The sequence below is a fragment of the Dromaius novaehollandiae genome, chromosome 3, assembly GCF_036370855.1.
Source record: "Dromaius novaehollandiae isolate bDroNov1 chromosome 3, bDroNov1.hap1, whole genome shotgun sequence".
NCBI lineage: Eukaryota > Metazoa > Chordata > Aves > Casuariiformes > Dromaiidae > Dromaius > Dromaius novaehollandiae.
In genome coordinates this window covers 98,106,602-98,133,669 of record NC_088100.1, presented here as the reverse complement: position 1 = coordinate 98,133,669, position 27,068 = coordinate 98,106,602, and the positions used below count along the sequence as shown (strand labels likewise).

General features: G+C 37.4%; 1 protein-coding gene across 1 annotated transcript in view; it reads left to right on the top strand.

The window, feature by feature from the left end:
- Nucleotides 1–26,681, top strand: part of PRKCE (protein kinase C epsilon) — a 300,001-nt gene extending 273,320 nt beyond the window's left edge. The window contains exons 14-15 of the mRNA XM_026121196.2: nt 1,282–1,428; nt 23,449–26,681. Coding sequence (XP_025976981.1) covers nt 1,282–1,428; nt 23,449–23,595 — 294 coding nt within the window. The 3' untranslated portion in view covers nt 23,596–26,681. The remainder of the gene's footprint in view (nt 1–1,281; nt 1,429–23,448) is intronic.
- Nucleotides 26,682–27,068: the final 387 nt, after the last annotated feature.

Here is a 27,068-nt window from a genome sequence, read left to right as displayed (position 1 = left end):
TAGCTATCTTAAACCATCTTAAGGGCGTCAGTAACTGATTCTGTAATAACGGGAGGAATAAAGCAAGGGTATACATTACAGTAATTCTTTTTTGCTAAGTTTTTTTTTCTACAGATGTGTACTGTAATGTGGTACCTTGGTTAAAAAGACACTGGGAAATTATTATATTTTGCTGCATTTGTACAAATTTTTGAATTTTAGAAGTGTTACAATAGTAGCTGATTATGAAATCGTAGTAAAGTTTGAGGTAGTTCTATATTTTATGTGTGTTTGTTGTGAGTATATGGTATGTGTAAGAGCAGCAGTCATTGCTACCTTAATTGCAAGGATTCTGTGTAGAAATTCTTTAGGAAATAGGTAGAGCAATTGCTAATCAGAGAAGGAGGAAATAGCAGATCAGAATCAGAACATATACGCTTAGCTGCCATTGTTTGGTGTCGATGCCTTACACAAGTTGTACAGCATCTGGGTGAAATGAATAATAGGGGTTTAAGAGTGAGAAGCTTAGAAATTATCACACCTAAGGAAACCAATTAGTGCCAGTTGCTGCAGCCGTCCAGTTGATGGTATCCTGTACTGAGGATGAAAAAGGAAGGTGCGAGTTATGTAGTGCTGTTTCTCGAGGGAAGCTCTGTCCTGTTGCTGATCAGTCAGTGTATTTCCTGGATTCTTGTAATTCACATTTCTGCAACTGCTGCTCTTATTCACATCAGAACGGAGTGTGAGAAATGCGTGAGGAGGTCAGGGCTTTCCACATGCCCACTCGAATGCAGTGTGTTTATGCAGCTCATGTATGGAAGGGAAAGAAAGAGCAGCGAGAACAATAGGTGGTCCCTACCCCAAAACTAATACTTAAGGTAGAGCAAACGAGACGAGATGAAATAAGAGCTATCCTGAACATCTATTTTAAACCATCTCGGGAGGGTTTGATATTTTCTTTCTTTTAGTATTTTGGCCAAAAGTGGAAGTAGAAGTGCCAGAAGGGAAGCTGTTCTTGCAGTGCTCCCAGACAGATGAAATTAAGAGGCCTTGGAAATCAGTTGAAAGCGCTTTCTGCAGGAAATACACACATCGGAGTCCCTGAATCTCCTAGGCTGACTAGCACCTCTGCAATTTAGAGGGGGTCCTTGCTGCATGTACAGAAGAATAAACTTTGGAGCGGGGCCTTCTTTGAAAAATAGGCGGTGGGAATTACAACGCATGATTGAACTGCAAACAGTTTCCAGCCATTGTCATGAATGTTTTGTAACTCTTTCCTCCTCTCCCTCCCCCACCCTGCAGTTCATGACAAAAAACCCAAACAAGCGACTCGGCTGTGTGGCGTCACAAAATGGGGAAGATGCGATTAAGCAGCATCCGTTTTTCAAGGAAATTGACTGGGTTCTTCTAGAACAAAGGAAAATCAAGCCGCCCTTCAAGCCTCGGATTGTAAGTAGCAGTTTGCCTAACATTCAGGGAGAGCTTGGGCTGACAATTCCAGTCGTGGGCTATTCTGAAACACTAAACTCCTTGATACAAAATTTTGGGGTCGAAACGACAACATGAGGGTCATGCTGAAAAGATTGCCTTGTCAATGTTTCTGTGAAGGTAAGTGTCAAGAACAGATTAATGCACAGGAAGCTATTTATGTGCACTCACATAAACCATGAGAGAGGGTTCGAGGCCCTGTTTTAATCGTTTTCCAATGTTCCTAATGACACCTTGATCTGAAGAGCATATTGCAGTGGGATATATACTTTCTGTATGAACTCTGCTACCATCTTGCATTGCCAAAGGCTGGTGGATTTAGTAGTGAAAGGCAAAGGAAAGAATTTGTGATTTTTAGTATTTTAACTAAAGGTATATGAAAAAAAACAGCTTTATGGGGGAAATAAGCATACATCATAGATAAGTTGATATATTTATTGTGGCCAAGTAATAATCAAGTATTTATATTTTGAACTGACAAAATACACAAACCTCAGGCTCACATGCAGAAACAACAAAAGCCAAGCAAAAATCCTTTCTTTTTCTTGCCTTCCTGTGGATGAAAATAATCAAATATGATGCACTTACAGTTCACCAAATGTCAGCTGTTTAGCTGAGAATATGTACAGTAAATTTTGCATTAGAATAGTAAATGAAAATAATTTCATGATAAATCATTAGAGATCGATTCACATCTTTTGACTTTGCACCTTCCTAATTACAATGTCTGATTTGCCTGTAAATATGGTTCAGGTACTTTCTTTCTTTAGATCATGTATGAGGGTATTAAAAAAAAGAAAGACTTTGGGCTTAACACTGAATCCTATTTCATAAAAGTTAGAGGTAGAGAAGTCACCTCTGTCATTGCACAATTACTATCGCATTTAATACATTTAATTTTGGTCCAGCGAGATGCATTTCCCAGAGTGCCCTGTGTGGCAGGTGAAGGTGGGGCTGCTCACGCAGGGCCCATTCAGGACAGGAGCCTGAAGTAGCTGCTCTGAGTCTGCTTTCGGAGGAGTCTCTCACGCACGCCCACGTGCTATGGAAAAAGAGCCCAGAAGCCCAGAGAAGTTAGCCTTTGTGAATGTCTTTCTAAAAGTAATGTTAAGATGTAATGTTATCATATGGGGAAGTTTTGCTCAGTGTATTTCTGGAAGGATGGAAACCTTGTAATTCAGCAGTTAGGGACACAGGGAGGCATAGCCAGCCGCTGCCCTGGCAAAGGAGCAGCCCGCTGGGCACGTCGGCTGCTTCAGCCTCCTGCCCACCCGCTCTGCTCTGGAGGTGGCGCTGCCTTGCACCTAGTGCCTGAGCTCGCACGTGAATCTCCACACTGCTGCAGCAGGTGTAAACCCCCCATGAACCCCGTTAGCGTCCATTCGAGATTTAACACTTAACTGCTTTCCATTCAGGTTCCACAGCCCTCGCATAGTTGCGGACAGCCTTACTCGGTTTTCAGCTGAGTTGCGCGCGTGTAGCTCTTTTCCTGTTTTTATAAAAATTTGGCCTCTCATCTAAGAATAATTATGGTTGCTTTGCTATTTATCAATGTTTTGGTAATATCGTTACCAAGTCAGAATGCACAATTCCGAACTAATTTACATTTTATGCCTGCCACCTAGTAAGTCCCAGATTCCTCGCATCTAGTCTGCTTATTAGCTGTTTTCCTTTGATGTTTGAAGATGCACATTCACTTTGTCAATAGCTATTTTTACAAGGCCTTTATTATTTTAGTAAGCAGTTCTTGTTGTGGTGGTCGTTCTTAAAATTCAGAAGGGATTTGGTATGTCAGACCTTTTTATTCATTGCTGATGTAAATGCCTTCTATATTCTCATAGCAGCTTCTCTCTGGTAATTATGTCACTGGTGTTATATTGTAAAGCCATTTTTATTTTATTCACTCCTGCCATTTTGTTCCTTCTCTCCTTTACCTGTTTCATTTAATGATATTTAAGTTGGGGACTTCAGTTTTAGTAGTGATTTCAGAGAATTTCTGAGCAGTCCTTTGTAAAATTTCCGAGATAGCTAGTTGTCCTTTAATAATTCTTTGGCTGATTTTATACATTATGCTTTACTTACACCTTCTTTCATTTTTCTTCAGGCTGCTTCTATAGTGTTGGATTTTTATATTGCTTCTTCCCGTATTGTGTATGCCAACTTTCTTTATTCTATCTGATTTGATTCCTATAGTCTAGTACTTCTGTATGCTTGGTTTTTTCTGAGCTCTTTCTTTATGGTGGTGAATTTAGATAGCATGTAGTCTATTGTACAGGCATCCCTATTATTTTTGTGTTCTCAATCTGTTTTCTCTAAGATATCTTCCATGGTGTCCTGATCCTGACAAATTTTCTACACTTAGAAAGGGTATAGATTGTATAATTACACTATGTTACCCATCAGGTGGTTTGTACCAGCTTTATAAATTTTGCAACTGTTTGGGCTTTGTTGTTGTATGGAAATCTTGAGCAAGATTATACTGAAATTTTTACTTGTGCTTTTAAGACAACAAATTATTCATTGGAAATAAGGTGTGACATGTATCCAGGCTGGACAGAAAGATTGCACCAAGAAAATATAATTACTAATGATGCAATTTTGGAAGTGGGAAAGGAATCTGCTAAATTCTCTGTAGGGAATTGTTAAGGCAGTAAAGTTCAATGTCTTCATAAATGCTGAAAAGGTGATTTTGGATACTCGCCCAGTGTGGAGAAATTGCACTCACTTTGAAAGATACAAAAAAAGGAATAAGTTGAAAGCTAATGAAATTAAAGTCTACCTTAAAATCTAGATAGAGTGTTCCTCTTTAAATTTGGTTTCAAGTTTTGCATCAAGATGCATTCATTCAGATTAATAAACATAACTACTCCAGTCTTATAATACCCGTGTTTGGAATGTTTTTTGGTTTTTAACCTCCTTCAGTATTGATAAAGAGCTATGTATTAAGTAGAAGTGATTTGTAATGTTAAAAGGGAATACAAAAATTGTGTTTATAGTTTTATCTTTAGATGAACGTAGGACTGTGAAAATAGCTATAAGAAGAGAGGCCAGATTAATAATCAGAAAATAGACATTCTTACATGTGGTATGGGTGTACGTATGTGCAGGAAGAACAGCATACAATGTATATATAGTCCAGTGTGCATTCAACCTGAGACTGGCATGCACATATAAAACTATCCTCATGCAAAAATGCACACACTTACACAGGTATTCAACTATTTCCTGACCAGCAGTTAAGATGACTAAGGGAGGAAATTTTATAATTACTATATCATATACACTTTAATATATTTTAAAACATAGCATCTTTTCAAATGAGCTCTGGGTAAAATAAAACCCTGACACTAGACATGTAAAGGCATTAGGGAAATGGTCAAACACTGAGGTCCCGTCAGACAATGGAATAATCTCCCCAGGGAGGTCACTGAGGTTCTAGCGTTGAAACAAATGCTGCTTCGGTTCTGCCTCGCTGCTCCATTCATCCCCCAAATGCTTGGGCATACCTTGGTTAGCACAGCAGTCTTTTTCTTTTCTCATACCTTTTATTCTTGCTTTGCTATATGTAGGCTTTATCTGTATCCTTTTGAAATCAATACCAAGATTCCCACTGGCTCCTCCATGGCAGTCTGAGGCAGCAGCTTCCAGCTCTCTTCAGAGGAGACCGTAATAGGTTTTCTGAGGAGCTATACATAATAGTGTAAGACCTCTGCTTCTCAGAGGTTCAGGTATGTCTCCAACTCTGCCAACCAGAAGTTTGAATTTTGCAGCTGCACTTGGAAGAAACACTGCATGGCTATTTATTAGCCAGATTTTTTAGAGTTTTTTTTAAATCTCTTTCATGCTGTGGATGTGTACAAATATATTCCTTCTTATACCAGAAGTTAATACCATTAATGTGCTTCCCATTTGTTAATGATTTGCTGATTCTAATGATGTCTTGGAAGCTGAAATTTCTTTTCTAATCATCTTCAGCCTTTGAGTGAAAATTACTTAAGTTCAAAAGATCCTTGAAAAGCTCACTGTGTTTTCTGAAGGTTTGCAAGCGAGCCCTGAGCAGAGCAATCATATGAATGGCTTAGATGTAGATTGCTAAGCAGTGACAGGACTGGAACAGCAGGTTGTGCTAGATAAAGGCGATGGAAACAGATCTGGTGGCCTTAAAACCTACTGTGAAGCATCTTTGGCTGCTATTCCAGCTTAATGACCTAGAACAGCGAATGTGAGGGGGTGAAAATGCACTGGGGCCCAGCACTATGATGCATATTATCTACCAGCCCTTCCTTTCATAAATCCAGATTTATAAAGCTTTATAATTGCAAAATTAATTCAGCCTTCGATATATACTGTGATTTATTATATTGAGGGTTTCTCCCATGTGGAACTACTATAAAGATTAGGCTGCTAGAGAAAAAGTAATAGCTCTGGGGGATCTATATTGGGGGGAAGTATTAGAAATCAAGCAGACTTTTGAACAGGTATGTAGAAGACACTTGCTACATCTAAGTTCCAGTGACCTTGAAGTCTCTTGAAGTCTCTTGAAGTCTCTTGAAGATCATTTCCATGTTCTTAAAAAGCTTATTCTTAGAGTTTCACAGAATGTCTTGAAACTTTCTGACTATTATTATTCTTCCCTGCTGCTTTTAACACAGACATGAATGTGCAATTTTATATTCAAGAAACAAGTACCCTTTTAGTATGGACAGAAATCTGTTCTCCAAAGTGATTTTTGTGAGACAGTACTCTCTTTCAGGCACTTTATTCTTATGCTGAGATATTTTGGCTCATATATTTTTCCTGGAATTTTTCCATTTGGGGAATGAAATCTCCCTAACCATTGGCCCTAACAGCTGGCTGTAGTTTCCAACATAATCTATTGCCCGTGAACTACAAAGGCCTTGATAGTACTCAGTGATCCTCTGCTCTCCATCTTTCTTTGTTTCCATGGTTATGCTCCTGGCTTGGTTGAATTGGATTATCTCCCTTTTCAAAGCACATTTGCCATATTACAAATGAAAACAAGGGCGCAGTAGATTAATTTCTACCAAAGTCATTGATATTGTTGTACTTGTGGCCAATCTTGCTTAGTGACATGATGGGATGGTTCTGTTTATCCCATACTAAATAGTAAAATATGCATTCAAAACAGTGATTGAAACAGATAAGTGTTTCACCTTGAATATGTATTAATGAAATTTATATTGTCCAAGTTGTTATTTAATGGCAAAGTTCATATTTGAAACAGTGAAGCAAAAGTATATTTCACTATTTTGCTGTTGCCTTACTGTCCTCCACATGTATTAGATTCCCTGCAAGAAATTCTGTTGCTTCATGCCATTTCTGAGGGCACAGCTGGTCAGCTGCTGGCTTTCCAGGATGAAGTTCTGGCCTGCTAATTTATCACTAACATCAGCCAGTGAAGTTCACAGAGAGATGTGCACAAGTGGCCAAAAGAGTGGTAATATGTAACATCCCAGGCCCCCTGGGATCACTTGCCGGGGATGGAGGAAATTTACAGTCCTACATTTGTAGCTCATTTATCTGAAGTCAGCAATAGCTTCAGAAGAGCATCAATTTCTTCTTTCTTTGTAGAACTAGACCAGCACAGTAAACTTACTATCGTGTTTCTTAAGCCATAGATCACGGTGACTGAGTGTGCTGTGAAAGACGCGTGAGGAACTGTGAGATCGTAGGAAATTGCTATGCAGTTTATAGCAAAGAAAATCTCACTGCCTGCACACTCTTACCCCTTTCAGGCTGAGTTTTCTCTGTCAACCTGCATGTGTGCATGCAAACAAAACTGTCATTTTCATTTCCCCTGTTGTAAATGTCAGGGTTGGGAAAATTTGAGACTTTGCCTAAGGAGTCCTCAACATGGAAAGGCTAAAGAACTCTGAGCCAGAGGGTAGTACAAAGCCTGGTAAAACAGATGTTTGCCATATGTATTATCTTTTTAGCAATTAAGCCATAGTTTCATCTCTAATGGTTTTATCAGTGCCTGTGGCAATCCATTCTTAGTGTGGCTGTATAAAGATGGAGTTAACAAAATAATCGTATTATGATGATTTACTGTGAACGTGCAGCTTTCATAGAACAATACATTATTTTAATTTTATCTATGCCTTTGTAAATTCTCATTTTTCCACTTTGAAAGCTAACTGTCTTTAAGAGTGTTAGGAACAAAAATGAGCAAGATAGTCTATTGCAGAATTGTGTCTTGCAGTAGGGAATCAAAGCAGGTGCTGCCAAAAGGGCCTGTTTAGTTCTTCTAATGTGACTCTCTCCATTTTTCAGACTCTTCCATTCCTCCCATTTTATCACTGAGAATGTTTTCTGAATATTTGTGTGTTCTTTCTCCAGTTCTGACTTCTCTGGGATAGAGGATTGGTCTAGCAACTAGAAATGGAGACCTGAGAATTGCAAGATAGATAGGTTCTTTTATCAACTTTTCTAGGAACTAAGGGAGTGGCTCAGGACTCATCACCTAACCTTTGTATATCTCGCTTTCCACTGTGTGGAGATAATAATATCTCAAAATGCTCAATGCACAGTGAAGAAGAGGAACAACATGACTGAGAGGTGTTAAAATCCAAATGTTCAAGATGAGCCTGGCTTCAAATTGACTAAACCTTCATCGCTTCCCTTGGAAGAGTGTTCTGTGCTATACCAGACCTCAGTGTTAGCAGATTTCATCTTGATTTTCCGCCTCAAATCGCCTACATTAATTTGCACATCTCTCTCTTTATCTGTAACTCTAAGATAAACCGTTGTCTAATCCCCTCCCCCCTTAGTTATCGTTCTCCAAGCCACGGTGTCTGTATTTAGTTTCCTTGTGAATCTGAACTCCCTTGTTAAGTCTTGACTTAAGGATGCCAGCAATGTGTTCTCTTTTGGTTTTGCGCTGCAGCAAAGGTTTGAAATAAAATCATCCCCAGATACCAAATTCTAGTGCTAGCTAATGATTAAGTGTTACAACTTGAGTCAGTGAGCACTAGTGATTTTTTTTCTTTCCTCCCTCCCTGAAATGAGTGAAAATACGGTGACATTTGTCAAAGACCTATGCCAAGCCAGATGCCCACAATGTTTGAAAATTGGATAATAAGTAGTGAATGCAAATCAGCACATTCAGAGTGTGCAGTTAGCCCGTTTGCACAGGCAAACAGGCAGAGGCCGCACCTGCCGAATAGTGGGTGCCTCACCAAACAGTCACTGCAAATGTGTTCAATAAGAGAAGTGCGTGTTTACACTGCTGCAGCAACTGTCTGCTTACTGTGGAATATGGCTGGAATCCTTAAAGAGGGACCACATTTCTGGAGAAAACTTTCAAATATATTAGACTGAAACAGAAGTCTTACAAGTCTTCCCATGTTTTCAGACTTATTTTCATACGCGACTGCTAAGAGGCAAAGACATTTTAACTTTTTAATGAGGGATTTTTAACCTCCTGTTGGGAAGTCATGATACTGTTTTAGCGGGGGGGGGGGGGTTTGACGTGCCTTCTATTTTTTGTGACAGTGGATTGTATTGTCGTAAGTGCAGAATTATGACTTTGCCTTTACGTTGTGGGGAAGAAGCCCTTTGAAAATGAAGTATCATTCAGTAATACCAAAAGGAACACAGGAAATTACTGGCCAAGTAAATTTCTTTTTGTATAAATGTTCTCTCTTTTCAAGTTTGCTTCAGTGTGAATGTCCCTCTTTAAGGTAAGGCCTACAATATGGGGAAAATGTCAAGGTAGGTCTGTTTTTAGGCCTAATAACCTTGAGGTGTCCCTTCAGTTTCATAATATACTTCCATTTGGTCATCAGTGCATGGCAATGAGCATTTAGCAGATGGGCACGCAAGGGGCTATACTGCATGCTTTTGCATGAAGTGTTATTGCTAAGATGAAACACTGAGGAGTGGTCTTCAGACCTCAGGCACTCATGTACCATTGTTAAACACTGTACATTACGTATTCCCCACTTTTCTGCAGGCATTTCAGGCATAGGAAGACAGTGGGCCTTCTTCTGAGAGTGATGCTATGATAATTAATACCGATGTACAAGCGAAGGTTTAGAAACAGGGAAAAATTTTTATTTGACAGAATTGTTAACTCATGTCCTTTAGAAAAAAAAGGGAAAAATGGATGTGGGCTTTGGGGGCTTAGGCTTTTTTTTACAAACAGCCGTAATTGTTGAAATCAAATGGTTTTTTTTGTACTCTGAGCCTGTCACAGCGGTATCATGAATTAGAATATTAAATGTGAGGTGGTTCCAAAATGTATCACTTTTGTGTTATACATATTGAAAAGCATTGACTATTGACAGTTTAGCTTGCAGCAGACAGTCATCAACCACAGTACCAGCACTGCCTACCAGGGTGCTCATACCAATACATCCAGCATGTGGTGGTTGGGCAGGGCGGTGCAAAGAATCTGTGCCACTTTTACCTTTTCCCTTAGCAAAGTAAAGGACTTTCACTTTCAAATAACTTGAAATAGCTTGGGACTTGATACAACCACTAAACTCTCCCAGAAGTGTATAGCTTCCTAGGAGGTTGTATCCAGCATGTATCACAATTTAAGGAAGTGAAGAGTAAGTGAGCTGGTAATTTTAAAGGTTTTTAGTGTTGTTTGTTTAGATGAGCAAGGTTCTGTTGTCCCAGAATTTGCTCATTCTGTTAGTCTTAGTTTTTGTTTCTTATTCTGTTCAGTGTCAGTGCAGCAGCTGTTTTTAGCTGTGATTACCACAACACTAGAATTTAAGAAGTATGAAAGCTACTTCCCAGCACTGCAGGTTCCCAAATATTTATAAGTTAAACAATTTTTATTATGCTTCTTTTGATTCTGTACTGGAGATCCAGCAGTGTTTGTTTGGTCTTGTTGAGTCCTGGTCTTGTAACATTAAAATCTTTTCATACTGAATAATTAAATTCATTTAACCATCTATTAAACGTACATTTTTATATGACGCCTGTTGGGATGGAGTGATAAGCAGCAGGACTGTTGCAGCTTTGCTTTCTGTGTTCCTCAGAATAACACTGACTCTTTCACTTTTTGGCTACTTAAATCTCCGGTACTATTTTCAGAAAGAAATCTAAACCATTAAGTGAAATAATACTTTCATGGTTACTTATAGTATATTCTTAAGCATTCAAGTAGAAGCACTTTATTTTTGTATTAGCATAGATAATAAATTAAATTCCTGGTTTGAGCCTGTTTCTGACGTCATTAAAGCCAGAGGTAAAACTCCAGTTGATTTAAGAAGCAGTGGAATCTGGCTCTTTATCAGATTGGGGAGAGGAATTTTTCAGAGAAAAGGAAAGAAAGACTGTTGCCCAGGGCTGAAAGTCCATGACTAGTCCCATTTGCAACTGAAGTCCAGGGAACATGGAATATAAGAAGAGCTTTGGCTTTGGGTTTACTTTCTCTTGCAGAACCTTTCGTATTAGCAATATGCCATGGTAGTGTGAGCATACGGCTAACAAAGGTGGCTTACTGGGATGTTTATCTTAAGTGGACAGCAAAAATATGTCCATAAATCTATTCGTAACTCAGCATACTAGTGCAAAACTCCATGCCATTGGCATTTACGCTAATATGCAGATGGCAGACTGAAGCAGCTCATGTCTTATTTTCTGTAGCAGCACAGGAAAGGCATCTTGAAATGATAAGGAATTCTAGCACTTCATTAACTGCCACTTTCCTGTTGTTATGCTGCTATTGTTACAGGGAAGACTTTTTGTTACCCTCCTGTGGAGGCACAAACTTCACACTTGTTCTCGCAACAGCATGCTCCAGAGGCTTAAATTATGAGGGACAAGGGCTAGATTACTCGCTGAATATTTTAAGTGTAGATCTTATTGGTTGATTTACACACCACATTCATGTTTGCAAAGGACCTATAGAAGAATGATTCCCCTTGCTTAAGCATGGAGAATGGAGAAGAAGGGCATTTGAAGATCCCAACTGCCCATGGCTTTCTGAAGGCTGCTGTTTATATTTTGAAAAGAACAGGAAGAAAGAGAAATTGAGTGAATACATTTGTGCCTGCAGGTCTGCAATAACAGCTAGAGTTCCTAGAAAGATGAGGATTCTGCTGTGCAAAAAGTTGTACAAGTACACCGTAAGACACAATCATACATAATGACAAAGAGATCCACATATAGGAGATCAAAAATGGGAGGGAAATTAGATGCTCTGAGGAGAACATTGCTGAAGCTCAGGGCAGACCGGTAGCAGAACCAAGAATGAAACCTGTGTCTCTGCAAACTCTGCTAAATCTCCCTGCACCCTTGACAAAACCACATTCAAAAACCAGTTCCAATGTCTGGAGGAAAAGTGGCAATGAAGTACACTGAGGTGTGGAAGTAGTATGCATGCATTGTGCAATGACTTTTTTTTAATCTACAGCCATTTTGAGTATAAGCATTAGTTTAAAAAAAGACAGAAGCAACAGCATGTACTTTTTTTAAAAGTCATATATATCTATATTTTAATGTATTTTAATGTTCTAAAGGCTTAAAAAAATCATTAGAAATCTCTAACAATTTAGTAATCTTAGTATTAAATCATCTTTACTTAGCCTTCTTCATTCGTATAAGGTAAGACCTGCTATATCATTTCTCAATATGAAAGAGGTATGAGCAACATTTTTAAGGTGTCAGCTTAAGCTCAGTTTTATGTCCCACAATTCATAGGTTTCTTTGAACCCCTTTAAATTTGAAAGAGCCCAGAAAATTCATAAAAAGAAGCCATGCTTTAAGATCTCTGGAAGAAAAGAATCAGAATATGTGATTTTCTAGTGTTCTTGCAGGCTGAATTTTCACCTGGAAGCCTGTGAGGACATATGTGCTATTTCATTAACTGCATTTATGAGGGTAGAAATATGCATTTATTAGGCATATTATTTTGGTAAGATTTAAAATATGAAGTAATTTCTACTACCAGTCCACCTACCTATCCTTCCTATCCTGTAGTATCATCACATCCTGTTGGTGTTTTGCTTATAATTTGCTAAAATGTGTTTCATAAGTTTCATAAATTTTAGTTCATGTGTTTGTTAGCGTGCTTTTTGGTAAAGAACAATGGTGTTCACTGCTGAAATCTAAATGGTATCTTGCTCATGTGATCCTTTCTGGTTGACTTCCATCAGTATCACAATGATGTGTTTATAGCATCCTCCAGGTGGTAGATAGTTGTCATTCTCAATTCTCGTCTCCACTGATGAAATTCTTGGACAGAATGAAGTTGCAAAGGTATGCTTATTCCATGAAACTTGGAGACTAGTCAAACAAAGAAAAAAAGCTGAAGGAGTTCTTGAATAAAACAGACCAGGACCCAAAAGATCCTAAAAATGATCTGAAACATAGGCCCAGAAACTCATCTTCAACAAACTTATTAGTTCTGCATAGTGAGCGGAAAGACTTCTAGAATGTTCAGCAAAACTGAAAAGGGAAATGTGATCATCAAGTCAGAGTGTGAGCTTGACCAGTGAAGTCAGAGGACTGATTTTGAAGGTGTTTGATCAGGGAATGGTGAATATCACCCTGTCACACGAAATCAAACGGAGAAATAATAAGGAAGTAATTGAAGAAAGCTCTTGTAATGTATCAAAGATTGGCTGAAGTTTTAATGGGAGGAAATACTCCTGTTCTACTGAAGTCATGTTGAAAGTTTTTGATGTAGACCAGGTAGAGGTGTCTCTCGTTTCTCTGGAAATGAAAACGTCTCTCTGGCTACTGTGTAGATGTTCAGACTCCTGAGTAAAGAAGGTTGGTCACCAAGTGATAACAGTCATAATGCTCTCTTCTGTTAAGTAAATTTCTGGCAAAAAATGGTGATAGGGAGGCTCAGACGAGAATGCTTTCCAAACTTAGGATCAAACAGACGGGCTGCAGGAAAGGGAGACAGTTTACACAATTGCTACTTTGGAAATCATCCCCTGGGGTTTTCAGCAGCAGTTGGTGAATATATCACCTTCAAAAACTTTGAAAAGCATTTGGTGTACTGAGGAAAAATATCTGGAAACTTGGGGACTGTTGTGGACTTCCAGAAAAGGTTGTTAACGCGGTCATACACACAGTTGACTTGCTGAGTTTTAGCAACCACCCTGTGTAGCTGAGTCATGCTGCCTGTGTGCATGCTCATGGCCAGTGTCATATGCTATGTATAGTATATTACACTGTTTACCTTAAATTTATTTCACCAAGTCTTAACATAATTTTACTTTCTGTGTGGAAGGCCTGCACAATTTGTTTTTGCAGTTCACTTGACATTCTAACTTTATATCTGAGCCTCAGCTAGCCTGATGTAGTCCTGTCATTCGTTAGAAAATAATGGGAATGTGTGCTGTACAGAAGTACAGAACTTGAAAAGGTGAACTTATAGTGAATATATTGAGTTCATCTGATGACCCTGAAGAGGATATCAGCAGTAGAAAGCAGAAATAGCTTTTATTCTCATGAAACCAAAACCAATTCCATTGAGAACCAAACTAACAAAAGCGTGAAATTAATTTTATTTTATGGACCAGAAATATAAAGAAGTACTGAGAAATTGATGAAGAGAGTTCAGATATGTGTAAATCAATGATGGCAACAAATTTTAGATGCTGAACGGCTGTAAGGGATAACAGATGAGGATCTATTCCGATGAACAGTGCAGCACTCCACCAAGTGGATGTCCACCAAGACATCATCTTTTAATAGTGCTCATAAAATATTTTAAAGTAAGGGATAGAGAGGTGTTACATGTTTATTATTTTTAGCTAGTATCTACAGGTACACTTTCTGTATAAAAGACCTGATGTAACAAATGCTTGAATTTAGATACAGACATATAAGTTGCTAAAGGCAAGACCAATATCTTACAAATAAAATCTTACTGAATTCTAAATATTTACTTATATTCTAAATATTTAATTGTATACTCTCTGTATTGTATACTCTCTGTATACGCTCTTATTTAACTACACCATAAAAACATCAGTTCAGAATATACTACACTCTGATGAGGCAAGGAAGGACAGCCTACTTCAGTTTCCATTTTTGTGTGCCTTCCAGTATTTGAAAATATATTGTAACATTCTGACTGGGATTAATATAAGAAGCCATTTTAGAGAAATCTCAGTAAGCCAGTACATGTTATCTTAAGATGGAAAAATCAGCTGTGATTATTTGAGAATTATTTATGCATTTATATTTTTCCTGGAAATATCATATGGTAAACGTATTAGAAATCAGTGATTGGCATGTAGGAACTGCTCGGACAGTTGAGTTGTGTTTGAACAAATATGCTGAAGAAATACAAAACAGATTATGGTGTTCCAGGTGATATTCTATACTGGAGATAAAAATATTAAGAGTTATTACAGACAGCAGTAAAGGACAAAAACTGGGATCCCTCCAGTCTTGGAGAACTTCTAGTAATAAAGATTTGCTAAAAAAAAAAAAAAAAAGTGGAATTACTAGTCCCGATTTAGTGCAGGGTTTAAAATAACAAAATGGATAAAAAGTTTCATATGCATGGTCCATCTCAAAATAAAAGCTATATCCTTAATGAGCTGTATCATCATCAAAGAGCCTGAGTTTGCTGAAATGTTTGAAGACGGCAGTCTTTCTGAAAAACTATGCGGTGTTACTGCTCTATGGCTTATAACGCAAACCAGACTGTGTGTTTGCATTGCTACTGTACTGCGTAGCTGAGTCTTGGAATGATTTTCCCACAATACATGCTTGCTATTACCTTTTATAAACATTCGTACTTCTTTGCATCCGCTATCACCTCTTCATGGAGGAGGAGCCAACACTCACAAGATAATGCTATATATTTGTAATTTCATAATACATTCTGAAAGAATTTTGTAATGTTACTTTTTTGTAATTACATTGGACAGCTGACTGTTGGCAGAAGCAAACATTGGAAATTTGATTGATCAGTGTTTTATCCAGGAACATGGATGAGATATGAGATTTGAAATATTTCTTTACATCCATTCATTACAGCATTCGCCTATTCGCTAGCATCATATTCTGCTTGATTCCCTATCTTTGTGTGGTTGCTTAAATCATGGAAAGCAAAGTAAATCTTTAAGTTCTCCTCACAGGTTAGAAGCAATACAGTTTGAACTAGTGGCCCGTTGTTTTCCACTCTTATGAAAATTAATTTAAAAAATTACAGAAATGTAGAGGAAAGTGAAGTGAATGGGGTATGCCCTATTCACCAGAACAGGAAAGAAACTTTATGCAATTTTAGTATTATACATGCACATTCATTTAGTATGTAGTGGCTACATGAGAAGTATAGGTAGGATTTGGATGGCTGCCCAGCTCGCATCCTGCGCAGGCTAGATCTGTTCTAGTCAGATGTAGATAAAATAGTAGTAAACATCCTAGTTTCTTGTTTATTCTGTTACTTCCATCATTGCTATTGCTGATGGAAATGTAGGTATTGGTGGGATTCTGATGGGAATAGATAGGGGCAAAAAGGAAAGAGAAGAGTGCCTCATGCAGACATATATGCAAAGAGCCAAAATAATTGCAGTCTTTCATATCTTGCTTTCTAATTTCAAAATAATTGATGTCATAATTTTCATCAGAGGTTTTGGAATAGCTTATGTAACTTCTTGTATTCTAAAATTTAAAATTTGCCTGGTGAAGGTACAGTTTATGAGGTGATAAAAAAATGGATTTAATCTTTACATAGTACCATCTGTTCAAAGTAATTATTTTTGTCACTGTTTTTAACACACAATTTCACTACACCTTACCCCTTGGCGTTGCATTCAACAATCTTCTTGTAACTCATAAGCTGAGCAGCGTCAAACTGTTTGGTATTTAAGTGGCTCAAATAAAAAAGACTGTTATGAGTTGTGTGGGAGCTGTTGTGATTCCGTAACAGGGTTCTGAGAGAATTGCATTCCCGTGAACTGCTGCTTCACTGCAAGTAGTATGCCTATGCACTATTGATCTTTTTCAGAATAAATCTGGTCAGGTCTCCCTATACTGTACAAGACAGTCTGTACGTGGGTATTCTCTCAGTGACTTACAGAATATCTCCTGGAAGCCACTGGAATTCTAGGGACACCTGTCAAACTTGCCAACTCTCCTGTGTCATCTTTTTTCTTCTTTTCTTTGCAAGTCGGCTCCATTTTCTGGGTTTAGTCACTGCTTTGTGCTGAAGTGTTACTGGACACTAAAAAACAGATTTCTACACCCCAAGAAGAAATGTAGCTAAAGCCTCACAGACACCTGCCATAAGAGAAAAAAATAGTATGGAATTTCAGAAGTTGGCATTCTTCCTCTGCAATTTCTCTTTGCTCTAAAAAGGGTATATATTCTACCATAGCATAGCTGATGTGCAGTACTTATGTCATGATTAAGTCCTAACAGAAACAAGTCCTCGCAGTATTTATCCCAGCAGCTCCTGTGAAATCTGTCTCCACTGGTGTTTTATGCTCAGATTACTATAGTACTTCAGCAGTCAGGCTGTCAACAAAACAGGTTTGGTATATAGTACACAGCTTTAGTGCTGCGTACAAGTTAGTGCTAAAACCATACCCAAGTCTGGCTATAGGGAACAATGGTTTTACAGTGGCCTCTGTTGGGTGAGATTCATTTCCCGGACTCTGAATATGGAGTGATTTGTCAGTGAGCCTGCAGAGCTTGGATTTTGTTGCTGTTTGTTTCATTTGCTATTTGTTTTCTTGTGGTGGTTTTTGGGGGTGTAAGGTAGGAAAAAGCCTGGGCAATTGTGTAGGTTATTCCCCCTTCCTACTCGACCTGTTTTACATCCCCAGGAAAGATAGATGGCATTTGGTTATAAAGGTAGTTTCAGCTCACTAGATCACAAATGATCTCTTTTAAAATTCATAGTTCTGTGAATTAGTTTGTTGCCTGTTGCAGGTCTGTGTACTTCCGTAACAGATTGAATTATGGACTACAAGGCTTAGCATATTTTCCAATATTGTTTGATTGCCTATTAAAATCTTTGCTGAATATCTTTTTTTTTCCTACTTGTTTCTCTTAATTTTGTGTCTTTTGCATCTACTGAAGGAATAAATAATCAAAGAGCACAAGATCGCACCCTAAGCTTAAAAGTAATGAATGTTGATATACTTGTAGAAACTATTTTGATTCAAAACCTTTTTTATCATCATAACCGTCAGTTGAATACATTGCAGTGGTGCTTGTTTGACAGTTTATGTCTAATCTGTTGTAGATCCTTTTCACGTGTCTAGAGTAACTGACATACTGAAAATATTTAATAAATTGTGAAGTTATTCTGGTATTTTATATTTCATATCTTCTGAAATAAGACACTTTAGAAAATACTTTTAGTACTGATGTGGATTCTCAGTGCGTGCAAATACTGTGAAAGGCATCAAAGTGATAAAAAGAAAGACAACCCTGAAGTATTTTGCTTTTCAAACTTTCTTTCACAATATTCATGCTGAATTTCTGTATACGTAGAAAGAGTTAGATGCGAAAGTGAGTGCTGATCAGTTGTCCTCAACCTTTTAGAAACAACTTCACCTTTGTGAAAAGAGATCCACTGACTGGTGCAAGTGATCTCTGCCTTTGCTGTGGTTTTTGTTATCATAACGAAGAGAGGTGAATAAGAGGACAGTGATATGTGAGGTTAGCCACATAAACTTGTGCTTCAAACCAGTTTGTTTGATGTCTTTAGTTTCCACTTGTCTTGAAAAAATTATCTAAAAATCTTATCAGTGACAATGTAAATACAAAATACTCAAACTGTGATCATCCTGATCTAAGAATCTCTTCTTGCTGATACTGCATCAAGCCTGGGAATCTTTTCATTCTTACTGAAGCAAAATTCTGAGTAAAATTAAATGATACCATGTAATACATATGAAAAGATGCAAGTCTTGGTATGCAACTCCTGCTCTGTTCTGTTCCTGCTGTGCTGCTATCCCATGCCACTGTAGCTGCACACTGAAAACTGTAGCAACTTCCTGCCCAGATTTAATGCCTGCCCAGTTTTAAGCCTGTCTTTTGCTTTATGTGCTGCTAATACAGCCATGTATGCACTAAAAGGATTTTCTGGGAATGTTCCTGGGAAGAATGACAAACTCCAGGATTTCAGTGTGGGCCAGAAGACATATGAGAGGAGTCAAGCGCTGCTGTTGACAGAAAACTGTATTGCAATGGAGTAAAGTTAAAGATGCTTCATTCAGTCATGTACAAGGGCCAGTCTGCATCTGCAGTGATAACAGTATTTCAGACTGTGAAGATCATGGACAAGTTTGGTACATATTTTGTGTGAAAAGGTCCACTTGTTCAAGAGTATAATAGCACAATAATTTTCTTTTTTTCTACTAATGTACTGGTTCTTAGTTGTAATAATCATTTCTGTCCTCACTTACTTGTGTGGACTCTCTGTTCTGGGATTAGCGCCTCATCCTGCCAAACTGAGCAGAAATGTATTAATTGATTTAAAGAGGAGAAGAGTTCTGCCTTTTTTTTTCCCTACAGTTATATTTATCAGCATCATGTAAATTTGTATTTTTAGCTGGTTTTCCTACAGAAACGACACTTTTGTGGTAGCGTTGGTTTTATAGCCACCACTGGCATCTTTCTTTCATCTCCTTTGAGTATCCTTTGGACTTACTGGACAATTCGAATCTAATTCAGTGGTGCTATTGGGCTTTCAAAGGATTTGAAAGAGTTTCCGTGATTTTCAGCAAATTAAGCGAAAACAAATAATGGAGTAGAGATAGGTGCCCATTAATGCCTCCAAGCTGTAAAATTAATTTAATTCTTGCTAGACATCGGAGAGTCCGCTGAGCCTCTTCCCCTCACAACACAGGTGGTGAGGTGCCCGAGCTTTGCCGATTTCCCTGTTCCTGGAAAGCCTCATTTCAGATGCTTGAAAAATCATTGTTTCAGGGATTTCCGCAGCTCTTCCAGTCTGCATGGCTCCTGTCACTCACATTTGCCTCAAATGAGTAACAGATTGTTGCAATTTATATAGTGTCATTTACTGGTTTGCTGTTCAACAGAAATCATTAGCAGACAGGGTTGATAATCCCTGGTCCTAGAAATCTTATTAAGCATGTTTTGGAGGTTTTTCTAAGCTCGAGTCTGTGAGTGTAGGTAGAAAATTAATTCTTCATTGAAATGGTGGTGAAACTAAATCAAGGTCAGAAAACCACTATTTAATGTGTACTTATTAATGCTTATGAAGTCGCTTACAATCTTTTAGTAATAACATGAGGAGAATTAAGAATATACTTAAGCATTGTTATTCATCAAATAACATTCCTTTGTCCAAAACAGTATGAGCCCAATTCAGAAAGATGTTTTATTTCTGTAGCACGACACAGTGTTAGATCTGATCAGATAATATCACCCACAAGAAGCAGGTTCCATCATATCTCCCAAGATAAGCAGGTCCCACTAGGTCAGTGCTCAGATGTTCAAAATTCAGATTGCCTGGGGCAGGGGGAGGAGATCAACTAGCTGTCATGTTTCCTGTGCAAGAGGTAGTAAGTCACTATTTTTTCTCACTATCAGGGATACTGTGAGCCATCTTTCAGATGTGGTATAGAATTGGAGCCGTATCACTTTTAGTCCTTAAAAGTGCCATGGCACTGAAGCCTCTCTTCGTCAAAAGCAGGATGGTCGCCGTCACTACCCACCTCAATACCGTTTCAGCGCGGCCAGGAGTCAGGCACCTACTGTGGCTGCTGTGCAGTTGCTCTGCCTCCTGCTCTCTTGTAGTGCTGACACATGCTGAAAACAAGTTGTTTGGGTAATATAGAGAAAAAATAACCTAGCTTCTGAAACCAAATGAAGTTTCTATGTGCCTCGGAAGACAGCTATGGTTTTGAGGGGTTTCTGCAGTGGAGCCCTGCCACATGTGACTTCCTCTGTGCCTTTGCTGCTCACGGCTGTATCAAAGAGTCTGGTAATAGTTAGGTGTTCTTTTTTTTTTCTAATACCCTGGCTCCTTCAGTCATTTGAAATTTGAAATTGAGAAGTCAGTGTTTTATCTAGAAAAAAAGTTTGAAAACATAAAAATGTGTCTCAAATTCTCAGAAACTGTAGGGTAAGTAAACAGAACCCCACCCATTTAATTACTGCATTTTTAATGATGCATTTGTCAGTCAATCTAAAGATTTTTCTGTTTTTCTTCATGATTTTTGAACGTTCAAAGTTGGATAATAGCAGCAGTGTGTTTCTTCTGTATACTTTTGTATACCTTGTGGATCCTTTCTGTTCTCAGGTTCTCTGCTAGGAGACAGCCACAGGCCTGCACGCCTTCATCCTGAGCCCTCACGCTGCAACTATGTATTTGTTCATGCTGTTGGCCTACAGAATATTCACAATGCAAGAACATTAAAATAGGACTGCCAGATAGTAGCAGAAATGTGGCTAGACCTGTTTCCACTTAGTAGATGAGGCCTAGCAAAATAGTCATATCTTCAGGAAGAAATTGCGTAAGCCGCTGAGGAGGGTTTCTCAAATAAATGTTTCTGTTGAAAAGGGGCACTTGTTATGAACTCTTTGCCTTTTGTCTTGTTAATCCATTCACTTTCGTGCCCTATGGCTTATTTTATCTTACTTGATCGATGGGTTAGTTAGAGACTTCCTAGAGTATATCCTTCAGATTGCTCCATATTTGTCCTGTTAATAGGCTGGGTGATTTATATCTATGCTGCCAAAGAGATAGAGAATTGGTTCTCAATCTAAGACAAAGAAAAGTTATATTTCCTTCTTCAGTCTTAAAGGCAGATTTTTAGAAACACTAGGCTTTTAAATCTAAGCAAATACTTTTGTTTTTTGTTTCAGAAGTGTTTGGAATTCAAAGTTCTTTTAGGTACATCAATGCTGGGACAGTTTTTCAAAAGTACTCATCTGTACATTTTTGCTCCTAACACTGTCACAAATCTCAGTGATATTTTTCTGGAAAAAGAGCTCATTATGAAATAATTGCCCCTGGTAGGGTTTGAGGAATTTACCATCCTATTAGTTTAGCTTCAGAAAGGAAATAAAGCTTTTCAAAAATATATTCTGTGTGAAAAACTGAAAACAATATATACTGTATTTGTTCTCCATTAGTCTAAGGGTTATTTGCCCTGAATATCTAGGAGGATACAATAGTAGGAGTATAGTCACATTTCTCTTGCACATAACTATAGTTGTGAATTTGAATTTTACTTTCTCCAACTATTCACTTACATCTTTTTGATCTAGTGACTATTCCTGGAGCAAACTCATTGTACGAGAGTGTGAAAATACTATGGGATGTATGGGGTAAAGGAAGGATGTAGACATAGTTAAAATGTAATGCATTTGAAAATTCATATGGGATTTCATTCTTATTTTGCAATATTTGCCCAGGTGACTAGGAAAAAACATAATGTCCTAAGCTGTGTCCCATATACTTTATGCAGTTGGAAGTGTATGGATCAGATACACTTTACATGCAATCTTTATGTACAAAGTAAATATTATAAAGGGTTTAAATGCAAACAACATAATCATATATGTGTGTGTTTATTAAATCCATATTCCTTTCCTTTTAATGGAATTTTGTAGATATGTGGGGTTTTTTTAGTCGTACTTAGGAAGTACTTGGTTTACAAGTGGAAGAGAGGTCTTAAATTTTTATAGACTTTTTTTTTTGCTATAATAGGTAACATCTATAAAATTCTTACAGAGAATTCTTACCATTTGACAATTGTGAGAAAGAAAACTATTTGTTTTAGTGTCTCAGTAGAGCCGATGGAAAAAATATCTTAGTATGTATATTTTATAGGAGAATTTATCTATACTGAAAGAAGACATATGTCCCAATGGAATACATGAATGTGCTTACTTTGTGATGTATCACTTTATGATTTTATCGTTTTACTCTGCAAGTCAAATAGCTATTCTATTTCTGGTATTGCCTCAATCTTAGACATGTCTAGGATGGACACAAAGACAGTTTTTACAGTGGCAGTGTGCCTCAATTAAGTATCACTCAGGTAGCTATTAGATTTCATGGAACGAAAAGACAGACAGCCAAAAAAGTTTAAAGAAGAAGATTTGTTCCAGTTCCCTAAACCTGTACATGCCTGAAATACACTGCTAACATGGAATACGAGAGCACTGCAGAGCTCAGGGGAATGACCTGAGGATGGCACGTTTTCCTCTGCTGACTTGAGTTTTTCACATGTAAGTGGTTACAGCTAGTCGCTGTCATCACTGCCCTAAAGAAAATGAGTTGACCCTCCCAGTTCTGCCTCTAGTTAATATGTTTTACCCAACAAAACATGTGCAATTGCACCTTGCTGAGCTGACTTAGCTGAAAGACCAGTGTGCTTTAGCCTTCACTGGGGAAATCCTGATGTCATTTAAATTAATAAGAAATCTGAGGTTATTTCTTTGAAGCCAGAATTTCACACTTTGCCGTGATTGCTCTGGGTCACGTTCAGCTGCATTGGGAAATTTGATTTGCCAATGTTGAGCTCAAGGATTTTGGACTGAGATCTGTTGTGAGGTATGCATCTAATTTTAAAGCCAAGCATAGCCAGATGTAGAGAAATAGATAATCTAGAGTTGAAACAGTAGGCTGTATTGTGGGGAAGTCAATTCTCCCTGTGCCTCTCAAATGAGATACCATTATATTCAAACGTAACAGGAAACAGCCATACCGCCTACTATGCCAAATCCTTTTTTTAAACTATTCCTAATCTCAGCTTCCTGCTTTATCATCATACTGCTACTCCTTCACCTGTCAGAGACCAGTGAGTCTCTGCAAACTCATTTGCAGTACTTGCTTCTGTGACCTCTCCTGAACTCATTTATGGTACTTGCTCCTGAAGCTTCTCTCATACGTCTGTTATTCTTTGTGTGAAGTAGCTCCTCTTTTATTTCAGTCATTCCAGAAAATTCTGCCTATCTGGAGGGGAGGATGGGAGGAGGGAGAGCATCTTTTGTTTTAATGTGCTGTTTTACCATTCACGTTATTTGTACTTCTCTTCTCAGAAAACCAAAAGGGATGTAAATAACTTTGATCAAGACTTTACGCGAGAAGAACCAGTATTAACGCTAGTGGATGAGACAATTATAAAACAAATCAATCAAGAAGAATTTAAAGGGTTCTCTTATTTTGGAGAAGAGCTACTGCCATAGACAACATTAGGCTGACAGAAGAATGATGCTGCAAGAAGTGATTCTGAAGAGATCGTCAAATTACTGAGACTCAGTAGATCAAGAACTACTTCTCTTATCCTGAGCCCATATCCCCATTTAAAGTATATATTTATTGTTTTTTCCTTTTATCTTCTGACCTGAAAGCACTCTTAATTTCTGTCTCACCAAGCAATGCAAAACAATTTTGTATCAGAAATTGTAGATGTAACACACTGCCATATATTTGCAACTTTCCTTTTGTTCCTAAGATCTCCCCAGAGGACAAAATTGCATCTTTTTCATGGAAAATGGAACCATGCTATTAAAAGTGATTTAGCAGATCATGTTATTTAATTGTCATACATATTTAAACTAAGAAGGTGCGAGCTGTTTCTTCTGCACTGGTGGTTATGATGAGATCTGTACTCAAATATGGAACACATAAGTAATATATTGCCTTCTGGTAAGTGAAGCAGTCTGCCTTCTTGGAGGTGGGATTATTGATTATGAATGTTGTATTGGGTGGAGGTACAAACATAAAGTGAAACTGTCCAGAAAAAGAAGCACAGCTAATTAAGGCTTTTGATGAAGTTTCTTTTTAAATTCATGGAAAACTTTTAGGAATAAGAGTCACAAAGGTAATTGAAATTGTATTTACAGTAGGAAGTCAGATACAATATGGATAGATATTAAAGGGCTAAAGAATAAAAAGCCTATAGTACTTTAACACAGCTATACGTAGGCATTTTACAGTTTTTCAGGCAACTGGTGTACTATCCATGTTACGAAATATAATATCCATTCAAATGAACCATTAATGTGATGGCAAGGTTGCAAATGTTTACAATTAATTTTATATAAAATTAATTATAAACATTATAAATCTGCCTTTTTCCATTGTAGCTAAGTTGATAAATAATTTCTTAATTATTTATATTTATTTTCTCAGCAGTGTGTTACTTTTGCACACTTTTACAAAACCATAATACTACTGTGTTTGTTGTTTTTTATGTTTAAAATCTAATGAGAAATCTGCTTTTAGAAGACAAAATAAGGCTACACGTGCATTATGTGGAAGTGTGTTAAAAAACTGAAGATCAAACATTCACAAACTGACATTATTGAAAGTTGTAAATTGATTTTCTTTGTGTATTAATTGAAACGGTAACTCATGTGGACAATATTACTAATGTGAAGTTACCTCCTGTAGATACGCTAACAGTGTTATTTACTTACATTTCCAGGAGTACCCTGTGGGGTTTTTTTGTGTACATGTATCGCTGAGGTCATTTTATTATATATTTTACTGGACTGAGTGAGCGGTCATTGGAATCCATTTTAATTGTTGTACATGGATTTCCAGCTGCACAAAAATATATATACTTGTGATTGGCAAAGTGGCACTAAAGAAGCTTTTTTGCCTTTTGTACAGGTGAGATTTTGTATATAGTGTTTGCTGCAAGGCCTGTGGAATTCATTGAATATAGAGGTATCAACTGCTGCATGTTCAGGCATACTATTAAAATGTTAGTCTATGAAAGAATAATTATAATAATGTCCATGTGCAATACTCTTGTATGTGTATTGGTTCAAGTTACTGTCAGAGAGATGAGGTTTTTGTTATAAAAAGATGTAGACATATATTAAGCTATACTAAATCTCTTGTATAGTTCTCTTCAACTCTATTATGATATGATAGAGCTAGGAAAGAGAAAGGAATGTTTCAAATCATGGTGGACAAAGTGTGAGTCATTGGCTTTAAGAGATAATCTTGGGCTCAAGCAGATGATTTAGTTCGTGTCAGTTTTGTGTCTGGCTGCTCCTAGCCTTTGTTATTGATGACAACATTCAGTTCCATTTTGTTTTGTTTTTAAAACTCAGGTGTAATTATTATATATATTCTTATGATGATTTCAAAATATTAAATATTATGATATATCAATTAATGTGTTCTCTGGCCTACAGGTGTAATAATGGATCAAGCCTTTAGTTTAATTTAATTTATCTTCAATAATCTTTTGTACTGGGAAAGACTAGCTTCTGGGGCTGAGTACCAGCACAGAAACATCTTAATGATTGCATCATCTCAGTATTTAAATTTCTTTCTCTTTTAGAAATATATTGTAGAACTGCCCATCAGTTTGTGTGTCACTACTGGCTCTGTTTATTTCTCATCACAGTTAGCTTTTGACATCCAGGCAAGAACTGATCACAATGCTAAAGCGCTCTTTTTCATAGGTGAGTAGACTGGCTAGGAAGACAAGTTATTGGATAGTGCACTACTCTTTGTTTAATGAGAGGCCTTTTTATTAAAACTATGAGCATTTATTTTGAAGGAATAAAAGCATCCCGTAAAGCTTTTGTAAGTAAGCTCTGTAGTCTCTCTTCCCATTTCTAACATGAAGATAATTAGCAAACATTTGTATTTCAAGGGGCCTCAGCACCTGCATTGTTTGGTGGGATGCTAAAAGAAAAGTCAAGGAGATAAAAACTTTTGCATGGGCAGATATTTCTTCAATATAAATAGTTAGATCCTCTGCATTGGGTTTACATCAGAAGGTTTGTCTGTTACCTTGAGCATTTTTTAAAGATAACTCTTAAAAATGGACATTCTGTTACATTTCTGCCTGTTCTGTACAATCTTTCCTGTTCCTTCTTTGTAAAATGAGTGCAAAATGCCAAAAAGATTATTATTAATAATAATTATTATTATAAAGTTTCCATTGTTTCTTGTTTTTCCTCCCAAATAGACTTTATAAACAAAAAACAAAAAACAGAAACACGTTTTTCTCCATAGACTGAAAAATATTTCTCTCCAAAAAAGGCTTACAAATTACCTCTTTTTAAATTATGTGCAGAATAGCTCTGGCTAAAAATAAAATGTATTCAGTTGGGGGGTAGTTTTTTTTTATTGTGAGGATTTATTTGTACAGAAGTTTTTTTCTTATGGATGTAATTTCAATCTCTTGCCATTCATTAGTGTTATTTCATCGTAAACATTATTACTGTGCCAAATGTACTGTACTCAAAAGGATGTGAATGTGTATTGTTTCAGAACCTAATAAATACAATGATGTTAAATCTTATTTTTTCCCCAAAGTTTTCATGAGTATTTCCTAATGAAGAAGAAACAAAGATGAAAGATGAATATTTTTCCTGTTACATGTCATAGAAAATACCGTGAGCTTGTCTTTTAGGAGTGGACATTTTGCAAAGGAAGGATTTTCTTATCCTGTGAAGTACTAAACACCCAAAGAGAAAGACAGGTAACAGTGACTGAACTCCATCTAACTTGGGCAATGTAACATTTACCTCAAATATGCCACCAGGTGAGTTTACAGACTTTTTTTATTTACCCACTACATAATGGTTACTGAGTCCCTGAATTCAGACTGATCCTAGCATTCTCCTTAGTTGCATTGTTAAAACTTACTTCAGTAAGGCGCTTCCTGTATAAATATATGAGACTGCTT